Source organism: Salmo salar, chromosome ssa20 (assembly GCF_905237065.1).
Source record: "Salmo salar chromosome ssa20, Ssal_v3.1, whole genome shotgun sequence".
NCBI classification, from domain to species: domain Eukaryota; kingdom Metazoa; phylum Chordata; class Actinopteri; order Salmoniformes; family Salmonidae; genus Salmo; species Salmo salar.
Genome location: NC_059461.1, coordinates 5908587 through 5926063, shown reverse-complemented (window position 1 = coordinate 5926063; position 17477 = coordinate 5908587). Strand labels below are relative to the sequence as shown.

Sequence of the window (17477 nt, the reverse complement as noted above, 5' to 3'; positions counted from 1 at the left end):
TTGGCTCTCCAGGAACAGGGTTGGAGACACCTTTTCTAAATGGTTTTATACCAAGGTTCCCAGACTTGGTCCTCGGGACTCCTAGGGGTGCACGTTTTAGTTTTTTCCCCCTAGCACGACACAGCGGATTAAAATAATCAACTAATCATCAAGCTTTGGTTATTTGAATCGGCTGTGTAGTGCTAGGGCAAAAAACTAAACGTTCACCCCTTGGGGTCCCCAGGACCAAGTTTGGGAAACACTGTCTTATGCTGAGCCACACTGGCTGTGTTTACACAGGCAGCCCAATTATGATAGTTTTTTTCAATTAATTGGTCTTAATCACGTCAGATCTTTTTCAGAACTGATCTGATTGGTTAAAAGACCAATTTAGTTAGAAAAAATATCAGAATTGGGCTGCCTGTGGATATGCAGACTAAGTCCTTTATCTGGGTTCGGTACACTGGCAAAGGTGGGCTGAGGAAGATGTGCTTATGGCGATGGTCTGCGGTAAACGGCCAGCTGAATAAGACTCTGCCGAAAGTGGTGTAGGGCTTCTTTAAACACCAACTGTTTGTTTCTCTTGCAGAATATTTTATGGTACTGCTACTGGAAAGACACAGTTGTGGTCTTTTTGTTATTATTTTTGTGGAAGGGAGGTAGGGAAACAGTATCAACTGAATTGGACTGGCTAGAGTATTGTTTAAGGACAATGAGGGGATAGTGGGAGTGAATGGGCTGGGTGGGGGGCTAAAGGTGTGAAAAGTCTTCAGAAGCCAGTTCTTCCACAGTATGAATTGTTGTGTATGTGAGATTGAGGAGAAATGGCAACAATTAATTTACTGTCTAAACACAACCAAAACCCCCTTCATCTCAAAGTACTGTCTAAACCTCCCCCAGCCCATTGACTTTGACAGATCATTCCAATAGTAGCCCTTTGCAGGGGAAATTTGTAGACATGTCTTTGAGAATCTGCAGAGGGAAGAATTAGGTGGTTGTCATTACTGTTTGTCTTGATTTTATACCTTTTTGTGTCCCTTGCTGGTTTCTGTCGAACATTCTTGTTGTGCTCTATAACTGTCTGCTCCTTCATGCTTGTGTAGCCAAAATACCCTTGCTTTGGGGTATTTTTCAGCAGGGCACTGGAATGACTCCAGATAACATGAGTTTTACATAAAGAAAAGAGGGGTAGACTACATGGTCTGGAAGATACTCTGTGATCCTCAGGCTACCTCGAACCACATGTAACCCCATAACACAAACACTACCCAATTAATGTTTATACCATGCTTACTGTAATTTGTAAATCTTAGCTGTCAGCTTGTAAATATTTTAACATACCTTCACCTTGTGCAGAGCTAGGTGTTGGAAGTGCATGTTGGTGGAATCCGATTCTGTACGAACTACAACAAAATACAGAATTTAACCACCCCACTAAATTGGCAGCAAGATTGCTAGCTTGCCAGCTGAGACTGTCTGAGAAGCAACCATAGACAATTTATACACATTCATAATTTCTACCAACACACAGAGTAAGCTAGATACTGTATATCGACAGTAACGGAGTGTTTTCCAGGTGAGGGTGGAATAGTTGGCTACCAAATTGACTCTTCTTTGCTGACATTAGCTAGTTTACGTTAGCGACTGTCAGTCAAAGATAGAACAAACATGTTTACTATGCTGAAGGTAGCTACCAATCTAGCAGTGATTTACCATGGCGTTGGCGAAATGGATTGACAGTGTGCATACCAAAAGATAGATAAAAGATTTAGCTGATGGCTTTCAGCGTTCAATACAGGACTGTAACGTCAGTGAAAAACAAAAGTTAATAAAAAAATCTTGCCTAGAGAAATTCTGAGATTACTGTGGGTTGATGGTTCGACGCAAACAATGCCATTTTTCGTTTGTGGGCACGCCCCCTCTACTTAGTGGGCGGTATCAGGATTTGCTATGAATGCTGGACTTTGTGGTTCACTATGAGCAGACGAATACACAGTGAGTCGACTTCCCGATTCTACCAGTGAAATTAAAATGTGCTTGTTCTAGCTTGTGGTTTGGATAATTGTGATGTTGATGATAAAAACGTAATGTTAATATAGTAATGACTATATGCCCTTGCAGAGCCATGGTGAAATTCCCCTTTAAGGACGGGAGTTTTTCAGGATTAAAGTAAACGGAATGGAGCTAAGCACAGGCAAAATTCTAGAGGAAAACCTGGTTGTCTGCTTTCCACCAAACACTGGTATATGAATTCACCTTTCAGCAGGACAATAACCTAAAACAGAAAGCGAAATCTACACTGGAGTTGCTTACCAAGAAGACAGTGAATGTTCCTGAGTGGCTGAGTTAGTTTTGACTTAAATCTACTTGAAAATCTATGACGAGACCTGCAAATGGTTGTCTAGCAACAACCAATTTGACAGATCTTGAAGAATTTTGAAAATAATAATGGCCAAATGTTGCCAAATCCAGGTGTGGAGAGCTCTTAGAGACCTACCCAGAAAGACAGCTGTAATTGCTGCCCAAGGTGCTTCTACAAAATATTGACTCGGGTGTGAAAACTTATGTAAATTAGATGTATGTATTTCATTTTCAATACATTTCTAATATTTCTTAACATGTTTTCAGTTTGTCATTACGAGGTATTGTGTGTGTGTGTGTGTGTGTGTGTGTGTGTGTGTGTGTGTGTGTGTGTGTGAATGGGTGAAAAAACAACTAGTTCATCCATTTTGAATTCAGGCTGTAACAACAAAATGTGGAATAAGTCAAGGGGTGTGAATACTTTCAGAAGGCACTTGTCCTGTGTTGAAATGTTTGACATTTGAAAGCTGGACAAAGGTGAGATGTCTGTTTTTATCCCATAAAGAACTAGTTACTTCATAACAAAAATGCCTATTATGATATACTCTTGAATGTTTTATATTTTCATGTTGTTTTAATTGAATACCTTGTTTTACCATGTGACTAATGTTACCTTATTTCCAGTTGAATGGCCATCACAACGCAGAACTTGATCCTCTTGGCATCAGTTGTATAAATTTTGATGATGCCCCAGTAGCTACTGGGGTTCAGAATGTCGGTGAGAAATGTTCCCTCACAGCTGTGCGAGACAACAATGAGCTTGTTTGTATTAATGTTGCTTTTCCCATTTCCTCCCTATTTTTTTCTCTTCTCTCTATTTCCTTTCAAATCCCTTTCAACACTTATGTCTCTACACTCGTGCCCCCCCCCCCCACCACCTGTCGGATGTTTTGTTCCATTTCCACTCAAACCTGTTTATGTAGATCCGTGGGCACCATGTTGCTCAGCTGGACCCTCTAGGGATTATGGATGCCGATCTGGACGCTCATGTCCCCAATGACATTATAACATCCTCTGATAAACTCGGTGAGAAGAATGAGCCACTTACTACAGAGCCTTCGGGCGGCTGGGAAGCTGAGCAAGTTCTGTTTGGCTTGAAATGCTGGTCTATGTATCACCTACACCGGCCTTCTCTGTAAACGTGCCCGTTTGTCCCTGTTTTCAGTCTGCCCACTGTCATGAAAGGGCTCCTAGCACCCTGTTTTTCTGAAATGCCAAATATATTTATGCTTTTTGACTTAACTTCAACCGTCCACAGTTGGAGTATCAATGGTTTCATTTTCTGTAATACTTTTTTTAACAGCTGGATGGTTGATTAGCCCAGCCAGCTGTGTTCACTGTTATCCGCAGTGGTCGTAGATCATTTTCCTACAAGGCTTTATGATTAAGAGGTGGGCAGTGGTTCATCTGACTACTGGCCCTAGACCTGTCCGTTTTGCATAGACCTGCCGGGAGTTACCTCCAATGGGCATAGCTCTGAGGGGTCATTGAGGTACTCAAGCCCCGTCACCACGACAAGGTGACAGTCCAAAAATCATCAATACAAATAGGCAGCTTCTTGGTTAGCACTTCTTTCTAGGACAGCAAATTGAACCTTCATAACAATATTGTCTGGAGTGCTCCCGTGTTAAGTTCACCTTCTTGAGGGACACACATGTAGATTCCCAATTTGAAACCATTGGTTTTTATGATATGATTTAAGTGTCCCATTTATACATGTGGAGGGACATTTCTAGACTGCTTCAGATTTCTTGGCTTAGCTTCTAGCTCTACTAACCTTTTTGCATGCCTTAAAACCTTTCTGGACTGGACCACATTTTCCCTCACATTACTCACACCCTTTCTTGAGTATGGCCGAGAAAGCCCCTACTATTAATCTACTTCTAAGCGTGATACGGTGACAACTCCCAGCAAATCAACGCATTGGTCGTTTCCTGCTGAAGGATGGGGGACATAGATGAGTTTTTGCTCTACTGCTAACTATAACTTTTAGGCCTTATTTGTCACTCACTGCTCACAACAACTGCTACAGATTCCCAGCAGTAAGAGGCTAACGGTTTGGAAAGGTAAATCGCCTTCAACTTAGATTATAATGAAAAAAAGGGTAGGGAAGGGACATCCCCAAGCAGCAGTTTTTACGTACCAGCATGCCCCTAAACCTTGGACCTCGCTTCATGTTGATGACTGAATATCCTAATTAGTAGTACTCAAGGTTTGTATACCTTATGCGGGTTGTATGGTTGTCCGTTCCAGTACAGCATGTCTCGGTCTGCATGGGACGTTGTTCAGTGAGGCTTTGATCCAGGTGTGATGTTTGTATTTGTGCAGCCAGGCAGGTATTGCATTTTCTAAACGTGATTGGCACCTAAAGCTTTGTTTGTCACCCATGTTGTGGTCGGTGCTGTCGCTAGAGTTCGGAGGCAGTCAATCAGTCGTTGTGTTGCTGTAGTGATTGACGTTGTGTGGTGAAGTCGAAGTTTGGGTGCTTCTCGCAAACAAAATCTAAGTTAAAATAACAAGCCAGTGGCCTGGCACACTAAGCCACTGCCTCCGGCACATGTCTAGTGTCTGCATATGTTCCAATCCAGCCTACTGTCCTTAGACACAACCTCCCCATCTTTCCCCACTGTCATCCTCTCTCTATAATGTCCAAAACTAGATACATTTAAAAAATAAAAAACCTGTTTGTCAGAGGTGTTTTCAACTGAAATGTTCTAACTTAGCAAACACCAACCCATCACTGTCTGATCAATTTAATTACGTGGTAGGAGGGTTCCCAGTTGTTTATGCCTTCCCTGGCTGCTGACCGTGATGATGGTGGCCTCTGGTATGCAGAGATGGTGGAAACATTACCAAACAATCTTGGTGTTAAATTCACACAAGCACTTTTCCATAACTAGGTAGCTAGTTATTTTGTTTCAAGTTAACTTGGCTGTGATTGCCACACCCGGCAAAGTTTGCGATCTGTAGTTAGTTGGAAAATGCCAAAATCATCTTATTATGACCGCTTGGAAAACCGTTGGTTCCGAGTCGTAAATACAAGTTGGAATCATCTCTGTACCCTGTGTTCTTCGACATGCTAAACTCTGACTTTACCTACTAAGGAAATGACATTTAAAACAAATGCTATTTATCAAAAACAATGCTCTTTGAACACTACTATTTGGTGAGCATGAGAGCTGTACTTTAGCATTCTCAACAAGTTCGAAACACATGAATGGACACAGCTCGTTACTCCGAGTTTTACAAGTTGTATTTTGAAAACTCAGATTGGACATAAACGTGGTATTAGCTAGCTACATAGCTTGGTGTTGGCTACATCCCATACAGTCTGTTTATGGCAATAAATTAATGAAATAGTACCAAGTCATAGCAAAGTTCACTATGTGCTGCCACACATCACCAGCAAAAGATACTAGCGGCACTAGTAGCGCCATTTACTGTATCTGAGTATTATAGGTGAGAACTCGGCTTCACAGAGTATAATTTGAGAAAAGGACAACTTATTGTCTTCGAGAACCACCCACAGTTCCACTTCGATTCTAGTTTGCCAACCCCTTCGATGTGTTTGAGTGAGTAGTGGTAGAGATGGCCCCCATGTCCATGATGGGGGCATGAGTCACTAACCTTTTCTGGGTCTCTCGCCCCCTGATGCCTCCTTCAGACCTGGCAATGTTCAAGGACCGTCTCAGTATTCTAACTGTTGGAGGTATGGAAACAAGTCTCCCTGTAGTTCTGTCCCTCTACCTTTGTGCTTGAATATTTGCTTTTTGTATTGTTCACGTAGGAACTTCTGCTTTATCTTATGTCTTTTTCCTCTTTTCAGGGTAGAATGCACTTGATTAACAACTAGTGATGGGGGGGGGGAAGAAATTGATGCAGTTTACATATCGTGATATTATTTTTGACATATAGTTTTGAGAATATCGCAGTATTCTTTTTGGGCTAGTTGGCGGTACCTGCACCCAAACTCCAGTATTTTTCCTTCATAGCTTGTTCTCCGTTTTAAAAAAACAAATAGGGAACCAATTGTTTTCTGCACCTATTTCCATGACTGATTAAAATTCATTCATCTCTCTGCAGCAGACAATCTCAATACATATAGAATCGTGAAAATCGCAATACATATCGTATCGGCACCTAAATATCATGATAATGTATCGTGAGGTCCCTGGCAATGCCCTGCCCTATAAACAACTGCTAGTATTCTCGTTGGAAGTTTGGTTATTTATCAGATGATTGGATGCAATGCCGTTCAGACAGCAGCCCTGAAACAAAGACTGAGAAAGATCAAGAGCTTCTCTGTAGCAGCCCTACTGTTTGGGTGCCGGAGCACAGACATCTTATTGGGGAATGCAAACACTAGGATTTAGAACACCAGCTAACTGTAACTGTAAATCGCCATATTGGCAGGAAAGATTTTTGGAACTCCCAAAAATGGCTGAATTTACCAAGAGTAGCTCAGAGTCTGAGAATTAGTTTATAACAGAGGATGAAATAATGTTAGTGAGGGAGCCAATAAACCTACTGAAGCCGTTCATGTTTGAGCTGATCGTTGCCCCAGATCAAACAGTTTGTTCTCGTAGCAGTAACACAGATATGCCGCCTGAAACACCTCAGCTAGACTGTCGACCTCACGGTGACTCAATCTGGTGTGAGTGCGGATGCTGCCAGATAATGGCTAGAGAGTGTGTGTGTTGTAGAGAGATGGTGGCGATACAGCACAAAATTCCAGTGGATGGTGGCTGTATTTCATCCAGTCAGAGGTTCCTGTCAATCTGTGTGGTTGGCGATATATTTTTTGGACGCGTCACTAATCCTTATGAAGGACTTCCTGGCAGAAGAGGTTACTCGATCAATTTTGCCAAACAGTGCTGGTGATACAGTGAGGGGAAAATTATTAGATCCCCTGCTGATTTTGTACGTTTGCCCACTTACAAAGCAATTATCATTCTATAATTTTAATGGTAGGTTTATTTGAACAGTGAGAGACAGAATAACAACAAAAAAATCATGTAAAAAATGTTATAAATTGATTTGCATTTTAATGAGGGAAATAAGTATTTGACCCCTCTGCAAAACATTACTTAGTACTTGGTGGCAAAACCCTTTCACAGAGGCAATCACAGAGGTCAGACGTTTCTTGTAGTTGGCCACCAGGGTTGCACACATCTCAGGAGGGATTTTGTCCCACTCCTCTTTGCAGATCTTCTCCAAGTCATTAAGGTTTCGAGGCTGACGTTTGGCAACTCGAACCTTCAGCTCCCTCCACAGATTTTCTATGGGATTAAGGTCTGGAGACTGGCTAGGCCACTCCAGGACCTTAATGTGCTTCTTCTTGAGCCACTCCTTTGTTGCCTTGACCGTGTGTTTTGGGTAATTCTCATGCTGGAATAACCATCCACGACCCATTTTTCAATGCCCTGGCTGAAGGAGGTTCTCACCCAAGATTTGACGTTACATGGCCCCGCCCATCGTCCCTTTGATGCGGTGAAGTTGTCCTGTCCCCTTAGCAGAAAAACACCCCCAAAGCATAATGTTTCCACCTCCATGTTTGGCGGTGGGGATGGTGTTCTTGGGGTCATAGGCAGCATTCCTCCACCTCCAAACATGGCGAGTTGAGTTGATGCCAAAGAGCTCCATTTTGGTCTCATCTGACCACAACACTTTCACCCAGTTGTCCTCTGAACCATTCAGATGTTCATTGGCAAACTTCAGACAGGCATGTATATGTGCTTTCTTGAGCAGGGGGACCTTGCGGGCGCTGCAGGATTTCAGTCCTTCACGGCGTAGTGTGTTACCAATTGTTTTCTTGGTGACTATGGTCCCAGCTGCCTTGAGATCATTGACAAGATCCTCCCGTGTAGTTCTGGGCTGATTCCTCACCGTTCTCATGATCATTGCAACTCCACGAGGTGAGATCTTGCATAGAGCCCCAGGCCGAGGGAGATTGACAGTTATTTTGTGTTTCTTCCATTTGCGAATAATCGCACCAAATGTTGTCACCTTCTCACCAAGCTGCTTGGCAATGGTCTTGTAGCCCATTACAGCCTTGTGTAGGTCTACAATCTTGTCCCTGACATTGTTGGAGAGCTCTTTGGTCTTGGCCATGGTGGAGAGTTTGGAATCTGATTGATTGCTTCTGTGGACAGGTGTCTTTTTTATACAGGTAACAAGCTGAGATTAGGAGCACTCCCTTTAAGAGTGTGCTCCTAATCTCAGCTTGTTCCATGTATAAAAGACACCTGGGAGCCATACATCTTTCTGATTGAAAGGGGTGTCAAATACTTATTTCCCTCATTAAAATGCAAATCAATTTATAACATTTTTGACATGTGTTTTTCTGGATATTTTTGTTGTTATTCTGTCTCTCACTGTTCAAATAAACCTACCATTAAAATGATAGACTGATCATTTCATTTGTCAATGGGCAAAAGTACAAAATCAGCAGGGGATCAAATACTTTTTTCCCTCACTGTAAACATTGTTACAGGATACTGATGTAAATACAGTTAAGTCGGAAGTTTACATGCATACACTTAGGTTGGAGACATTAAAACTCGTTTTTCTATCACTCCACAAATGTCTTGTTAACAAGCTATAGTTTTGGCAAGTCGGTTAGGTACTGTAATTTTTCCAACAATTGTTTACAGACAATTCCAGTGGGTCAGAAGTTCACATACACTAAGTTGACTGTGCCTTTAAACAGCTTTCGAAGCTTCTGATAGGCTAATTGACGTCATTTGAGTCAATTAGAGGTGTACCTGTGGATGTATTTCAAGGCCTACCTTCAAACGCGGTGCTGCTTTGCTTGACATCATGGGAAAATCAAAAGAAATCAGCCAAGACCTTCACAAGTCTGGTTCATCCTTGGGAGCAATTTCCAAATGCCTGAAGGTACCACTATCATCTGTACAAACAATAGTACGCAAGTATAAACACATGGGACCACACAGCCGTCATACCGCTCAGGAAGGAGACGCGTTCTGTCTCCTAGAGATGAACGTACTTTGGTGCGAAAAGTACAAATCAACCCTGAACTGAAAAAGTGTGTGTGTGTGTGTGTGTGTGTGTGTAAGGAGGCCTACAAACCTGACTGTTACACCAGCTCTCATGAGGAATGGGGCAATACTCACCCAATTTATTGTGGGAAGCTTGTGGAAGGCTACCCTAAAACGTTTGACCCAAGTTAAGCAATTTAAAGGCAATGCTACCAAATACTAATTGAGTGTATGTCAACTTCTCACCCACAGAATGTGATGAAAGAAATAAAAGCTGAAATAAATCACTCTTTTTTGACATTTCACATTCTTAAAATAAAGTGGTGATCCCAACTGACCGAAGACGGGGAGTTTTTACTAGGATTAAATGACAGGAATTGTGAAACTGAGTTTAAATGTATTTGGCTAAGGTGTATGTAAACTTCTGACTTCAAGTGTGTGTGTGTCCTATAGCGATGTTTATCACCAGCTCTGTTTGGCGCGATGGAAACACATTTACCTTTTGATTAGACGACCGGAGTTTGAATCGCAGACAGCATCATGATTCATGAAATCTCATTCTAACTAATAATGGGGCGTGCTCATTATAAATACATTGTGATTTAGTTTCGGTGTCAGACTAACTTTTCTTATGATTTCGTTTGCAGTGCATACTGGGTGGACATTTATCGCCAGTTCACCCTATGGGCACATGGGAGAATTAGAATAGGTGTACGGCGTCTCATTCCTGCGTGTCGTTTCTTCCATAAGGCGCACATACCCATAAGCAAAGGGTTTGAATTAAAGCAGTTAATTTAGTAAATCTAGCCTGCAGTAACTTTTTTTCGATACCTAATGCTGGCACCTTATGTAAAAATTGTATTAGTTAGCTTGTCCGCTATAACGAGTTCAAGCGCAACCAGATGATAGTAGTTTTTAAGCGCATTAATACTGTGTCCCTGTCGCTAGAGTAGTGACTTCAACTAGCTTTGGCTGCCATCTATTGGAAAGGAATGGTATCTACACTGGGCAGCTAGTTGGCAGAGTCATAGTAGACTTTTAATAAAATGCCATTTAGCAGACACCTTTATCCAAAGCAAACTGGGTACATGGTAGTGGAAACAGATCATAGAAGCTGGATTTACAATGTTGATATCATGGATGGTCAGTCCTTGCATATATAGCCCTGCCTATGAATTTGAGTGGTTACATTTCTCCAGCCCCATCCCTCAGCTTTTTACTGAAAGAGGAGCAGGGAGGCACTTTATTGTTTTTTTCTGCTGATTGCCACTTTAAGAAGTTAAGATGCAGATTAAATACACACCAAAATATGTTACAGATAGGGATGCACCGATATGACATTTTTGGCTGATACCGATATCCAATATTTTCCTTGCCAAAAAAACAAACAATACCGATATAAATGTTTTTAGCTGCCTTTTGAAGCGTTCTAGTACAGCTAAATAGTTGAAGCGCGCACACACTGACCAAAACGTTTTTGTAATCAAATTTCTTTCACTTACTTGCAGGGCTGTTTTGTTCATTAGTTTTATTGTTTCATTCTCAACCAGGACTTCATCATAAATGTCAAGCAGTGAAGTTTCAGCTCTATCTGTCTGTGGCCATTTTCTGTTGTGGGTCCTCTCCCTCGGTGCGCACTATCACTGAGTCCGTTTCTATCTTGTCCAGCTATGTCTAACATTTTATATAAAACCCTGTTTCTTGTTTGGATCGAAGTAGCGGTCCTTGTACCTAGCATCGAGCATGGTGACACAGTAAAGAGGCTCAGAGAATTCCCCTGAATCGCTTGGTCACAGCCTCAATTAGAGTAATTTTTCAAGTTTTAACCCCACAGTCTTGTCAGCATTTTTGTTGAGCAGGTGTTTCAATGCCTTGACAGAGGGTATCACGTCTGCTGCACACACAGTTGATGAGCTAATTTCTTGAGTCAATAGTTCAAATGGAGCAAGGAGTGTTCATGTTTCGAACATGTTCTCAAATGCCATTGAAATGGCAGCAGCGGTATGAGAACAAGCACATTCTTGAGCATGCAATATGGCTTTGCTCAGTACAAAAATCCTCGTCGACCCATGGGGCTGACATCGCCGGTCCAAATGTTGGTCGTGAAGCTAATGGCAGTGACTCCCATAGCAAGTAACACATGGATGTGCGTTTCAACAATGCTGTAACTCCTGTAGGGCAACATCTGGAAAAAAAGTGCCTACTTGGTAGTGTGTACCAGGTCTTGAGGTGCTCGACCAGTCGGCCAAAGCCAACATCATCCACGACAGAGAACAGTTGATTGTCAAGGGCAATGAATTCCATTATCTTGGCGTTAATGGATTTTGCCTTTGAGTTGTCTCGCTGGAATTTTCTTACTTTTCAAATGACTGCTCGCCTTGAACTTGTTTAGTTGTTGGATGTGTGCGCTTAGTTTTTTACTGCTTTTGTTCTAAGTAGTTACATTTAAGTCATTTAGCAGACGCTCTTATCCAGAGCGACTTACAACCACTTTACAATAGTGCATCTAAATATTTTAAGGGGGGGGTTAGAAGGATTACTTTATCCTATCCCAGGTATTCCTTGAAGAGGTGGGGTTTCAGGTGTCTCCGGAAGGTGGTGATTGACTCCGCTGTCCTGGCGTCGTGAGGGAGCTAGTTCCACCATTGGGGTGCCAGAGCAGCGAACAGTTTTGACTGGGCTGAGCGGGAACTGTGCTTCCTCAGAGGTAGGGAGGCGAGCAGGCCAGAGGTGGATGAACGCAGTGCCCTTGTTTGGGTGTAGGGCCTGATCAGAGCATGAAGGTACGGAGGTGCCGTTCCCCTCACAGCTCCGTAGGCAAGCACCATGGTCTTGTAGCGGATGCGAGCTTCGACTGGAAGCCAGTGATATTGTCAATGCTTTAGACACGAAAATGAAATGTGCTGCTTTGTTTGGACCTGTCAAAAGCTTTTGATACTGTTTATCATGCTATTTTAATGAATAAGTTGTCCTGAATAGGCCTGAGCTCGGACACCTGTTTATGGTTTCTTAGTGACAGAACTCAGGCTATCGTGACTGATGGGGTTAACTCTGAATTTCTTGAAGTACATAAAGGTGTACCATAGGGGTCAATTTTGGGACCTGTTCTCTTCACTATTTACACTACAGGTCAAACGTTTTAGAACACCTACTCATTCAACGTTTTTATTTTTTAATTATTTTTTAAACTATTTTCTTCATTGTAGAACAACAGTGAAGACATCAAAACCATGAAACAACACATATGGAACCATGCAGCAACCAAAAAAGGGCCAAACAAATCAAAACATATCCTACATTTGAGATTCTCCAAACAGCCACCCAGATTCTCCAAACAGCCACCCCTTGACTTGATGACAGCCTTGCTGGAGCCAGGTGCAAGCAGATAGAAAAGGGCCAACAAGTGACATCTTTCAGTCAAAGGTAGATTAAAACAATTGTCATTTTCACTAGACTGCATAATATTTTACCAGTTGGCCAACAGTGCTTCATAGGTCTACATTAATTAATAGGCTACACCAACAAAACAACATGGTGACTTTGAGAGAACTCCGAGTTTATTAAATTGCAACAAATACAACAAGAAAACTTTAGATGAATGTGTTAATTTCTCCATTTACAGTGGTATAATCATTTCAGTGTTTTTTTTCACTGGTAATATATGCTTTTAAATAGCACTTTCGGTTTGAACGGGAATACCGGTATGCCCAGTAATAGTTGCTGAACGTCTGGGGGTGATGCACTTTCAAATGAATAATTAGGTTTGTGGTATTGAAATATTTCACTTTCTCCCCTCGGGAAATAATAGCAGCACAAACGTTGCATATGGCCTTTTTTGTTTTCTAACTTTGAAACTTCAAAATAGATCCACACAGCAGACATTGTGGACTTCTTTAGGAATGCTGTGTGCCGCTGTAATTTTTTGTGATGTCATTATGTCACCTACCTCCGTTATATACATAAAATAACATCAAATTTATCATAATACATTGTTAATGTTGTAAATCACTATTGTAGCTGATTTTTTTTTCTTTTTATGGAATATCTACATAGGCGTACAGAGGCCCATTTATCAGCAACCATCACTCCTGTGTTCCAATGGCACGTTGTGTTAGCTATTGCCAAGAAACTGAAGCTCTCGAACAACGCTGTGTACTACTCTTCACAGAACAGCGCAAACTGTCTCTAACCAGAATAGAAAGAGTGGGAGGCCCCGGTGCACAACTGAGCAAGAGGACAAGTACATTAGTCTAGTTTGAGAAACAACTGGCAGCTTCATTAAATTGTACCCTCTAAACACCAGTCTCAACGTCAACAGTGAAGATGTGACTTCGGGATGCTGGCCTTCTAGGCAGAGTTGTAAAGAAAAAGCCATATCTCAGACTGGCCAATAAAAAGATTAAGATGTGCAAAAGAACAGACACTGGACAGAGGAAGATTGGAAAAAAGTGTTATGGACAGACTAATCTAAGTTTGAGGTGTTCGGATCACAAAGAAGAACATTTTTGAGACGCAGAAAAAAAATGCTGGAGGAGTGCTTGATGCCATCTGTCAAGCATGGTGGAGGCAATGTGATGGTCTGTGGGTGCTTTGGTGGTGGTAAAGGGAGATTTGTACAGGGTAAAAGGGATCTTGAAGGAAGGCTATCGCTCCATTTTGCAACGCCATGCCATACTCTGTGGACGGCACTTAATTGGAGCCAATTTCCTCCTACAACAGGACAATGACCCAAAGCACAGCTCCAAACTATGCAATAACTATTTAGGGAAGAAGCAGTCAGCTGGTATTCTGTGTCTAATGGGGTGGCCAGCACAGTCACTGGATCTCAACCATATTATTGAGTCGTTTTGAGAGCAGCTTGACCGTATGGTACGTAAGAAGTGCCCATCAAGCCAATCCAACTTGTGGGAGGTGCTTCAGGAAGCATGGGGTGAAATCTCTTCAGATTACCTCAACAAATTAACCACTGTAATGCCAAAGGTCTGCAAGGCTGTAATTGCTGCAAATGTTTCTTTGACAAAAGCAAAGTTTGGAGGACACTAATTTCAATAGAAAATGATTATTTATAACCTTGTCAACGTCTTGACTATTTCCTATTCATTTTGCAACTCATTTCTGTATGTTTTCATGGAAAACAAGGACATTTCTAAATGACCCCAAACTTTTAAACGGTAGTGTAGGTATGCACGTCAGCTTTGACGTCGGTTTTGCACATCGGCGTTAAACTAGACTTCAGGCCGATGTTGCCATTTTTATCTAATATCGTCCAATATCCTTACTGATAAATCGTGCATCCCTAGTTACAGGTACTATATAAATGTCCCATCACTCAGACAGTTAGTGAATATGCAGCATCCAGCACAGCAAGCAATCAATCAATCAAATGTATTTTACAAAAGCCCTTTTTACATCAAAATAATAAGCACAGTGGTTATAGAGGGTGCAACAGTTCAACACCTCAGGAGCAAATGTCAGTTGGCTTTTCATAGCTGAGCATTCATAGGTTGAGAGTCGAAACAGCAGGACCGGGACAAGGTAGCACATCCTGCTCCTTCTCCATTTCCAGAACACCAGCCTGCTCCCCCAAATGGATCGATCGTATGTCTTGGCTCGCACTGTGATGAATGTGATTCTGAACTCTCAGGTTCACACAGCAAGTTATGCTCTTCACTGATCTCACTCTCCGTCAGCTCCATCTGTGGCGTATAGGGGCAGGACTCGGTTGTACACTGATGGTTGTGAGCTTAATCTAGCTGGTCCTCGAGCTCTTTAGGGATGGTCCCAGTGGACCTCTTCTCCACTGCAGCACAGGAACACTCTGTCACCCAGGGGTCAGTTTGGCATGCTCTACTAACCATTCTTTCCTTTTGGAAGAAACAATTAAGGCATCTATTAGGCTGTAGTTATATTCAAGAATCCCTGCATATACTTGAAATAGACTTAGAAATAACATGGATTTGCATGTACCTCCTCGGCCTCCTTTTCAGGGATGAAGATGTCATCCTGAAAACAAACAAACCTTTTAAGACAACTGAACCCAAATATATCAGTTGGCATTATCAAGCTACCTATTCTATGCGCACAGCAAATACAGGGACACGCACAGCAAATACAGGGAATTTTTTTTAGCAAACAATAGCTTTTGTCAACTTCAGTCTAGCTAAATGACGTGGAGCTAACAAAACATTACAAAAACAAATCTGTCAACAAAATGTATTCCAGTAATGTTACTTGACAAGCTGAGGTGGAAGCTAGCTACAGTAACTACCTAATAACGGGTACACGGAGAAACTGTTGCAGTTGAGTTGCTTGCTAACGTTATTTGCTGGGGTGTTACACAAAACACTTCAGACGCAATTAGCTGGTTACCTTCAACTAGAGTTGCAACAAAGTTGTCCAGTTTGTAATGACCGGTTAACGTTACCTCAGGCTCCATTGCATTGACTCTCGTCTCCTCCTCCGTTCAGTCTTAATTGCTTAACTCCGACATAAGCGATGATGGTCGGTCGGTAACCCCTACACCATAACCCTCAATGTAAAATGGAGGTGCAAGCAGAGGGCTTCAACGTTGGCCTATGATTCCGCATCGAAAGTGCCCTTCATCGCGAAGTGCTGTCTGCAGATCCTGCTAGCTCGTGCTGACATGTTCTTCCTCTCAGGACATGGAGCCACTTCGAAAGTTGTAGGTCCTTGGGCAGTCGATCGTAGCTTACCCAGGGATTTACCGAGGGATACAGCCTGGCGCTATACAGTTCATGTTTGAAATACTACTTGTTGCCATCTTCGTTGTCTGCACCTAACCTCACTCTTTGATTCACTCTACGCGCAAACTCAGTACCACAGATAATTTGATTCCTGCCAGTGACGCACTGGCGTCAGTCGTTACTATGGCAATTTAAAATGGTGCTGACCATAGCTCAAATGAACCTTGTTTTTATGTTAAATGCACATCTTAATGTTCAGTAATAGTGGATTGAATACATCTCTTTGCTTAGATTTACTTGCTAAGGTGTTTCCATTCCCCTTTAAGACAATAAGCTCCTCTATATGTCAGTGTACTTTTCACATTTAAGTGCAGTGTGTTTCTCAGTCCTGCTCTTGCCATAGTCCTCCTATAGTGCTTTCCTGTCGTTGCTCCAGCTGAGTAGACCCTGGGTGTGAAGTAGTCAATAGGCTTATTTAAATCTATCCACAGTGCCTTCAGAAAGTATTCATACCCCTTGACTTATTCCACATTTTGTTATAGCCTGAATTCAAAATGGATTAAATAGATTTTTCCCCCCCATCTACACACAATACCCAATAATGACAAAGTGAAAACATGTTTTTAGAAATGTTTGCATATGTATTGAAAATGAAATACAAATGATCTAATTTACATAAAGTAGAATGCACCTGATAAACAACTAGTGATGTGGGAAGAAATCGTTGCAGTTACATATCGTGATATTATTTTTGACGATGTATAGTTTTGAGAATATCACTATTTTTGCGCTAGTTGGCAGTACCTGCCACCAAACCGATCAAAACTTTTATTTTTTTTATTTACATAAATATTCACACCTGAGTCAACACACAGCGATTACAGCTGTGAGTCTTTCTGGGTAAGTCTAAGAGCTTTGTACAATATTTAAAAAAAAAATGTATTCTTCAAGCTCTGTGAAGTTGGTTGTTGATCATTGCGACTGCGACCATTTTCAAGCCGATTTAAGTGAAAACTGTAACTAGGCCTCTAACTAGGCCACTCGGGAACATGAAATATCGTCTTGGTAAGCAACTCTAGTGTATATTTGGTCTTGTGTTTCAGGTTATTGTCCTGCTGAAAGGTGAATTTGTCTCCTTTTCTGTTGGAAAGCAGACTGAACCATGATGATGCATGGTTCAGCCACCACCATGCTTGTAAATATATAGAGTGGTACTCTGATGTGTTGTTGGACTTGCCTCAAATAGTGCCTTATTGCAAACAGGATGCATGTTTTGGATTATTTTTATTCAGGACAGGCTTCCTTTTCACTCTGTCATTTAACAAACCTTTTGTGGAGTAATTACAATGTTGATCCATCCTCAGTTTTCTCCTATCACAGCCATTAAACTTTGTAACTGTTTTAAAGTCACCATTGGCCTCGTGGTGAAATC

At 41.8% G+C, this 17477-nt stretch overlaps 1 protein-coding gene and 1 long non-coding RNA gene across 6 annotated transcripts in view; one reads left to right on the top strand and one right to left on the bottom strand.

Moving 5' to 3' along the window:
* The window catches only part of LOC106580202 (2-oxoglutarate dehydrogenase, mitochondrial), a 119569-nt gene that overhangs the window by 26312 nt on the left and 75780 nt on the right, over positions 1-17477 (top strand). For 2 of the 5 annotated variants that reach the window (XM_014161010.2, XM_014161008.2), the window contains exons 4-5: positions 3264-3366; positions 6005-6049. In XM_014161010.2, coding sequence (XP_014016485.1) covers positions 3264-3366; positions 6005-6049 — 148 coding nt within the window. Of the gene's footprint in view, positions 1-2964; positions 3059-3263; positions 3367-6004; positions 6050-17477 lie in introns of all 5 variants that reach the window. The other 3 variants (XM_014161011.2, XM_014161009.2, XM_014161012.2) reach the window with 2 other exon arrangements.
* Positions 15035-15984, bottom strand: LOC123729344 (uncharacterized). The gene is made up of 3 exons (XR_006761130.1): positions 15766-15984; positions 15309-15344; positions 15035-15205 (listed from the first exon to the last, which is right to left on the bottom strand). It is a non-coding gene; the product is annotated as an uncharacterized lncRNA (long non-coding RNA).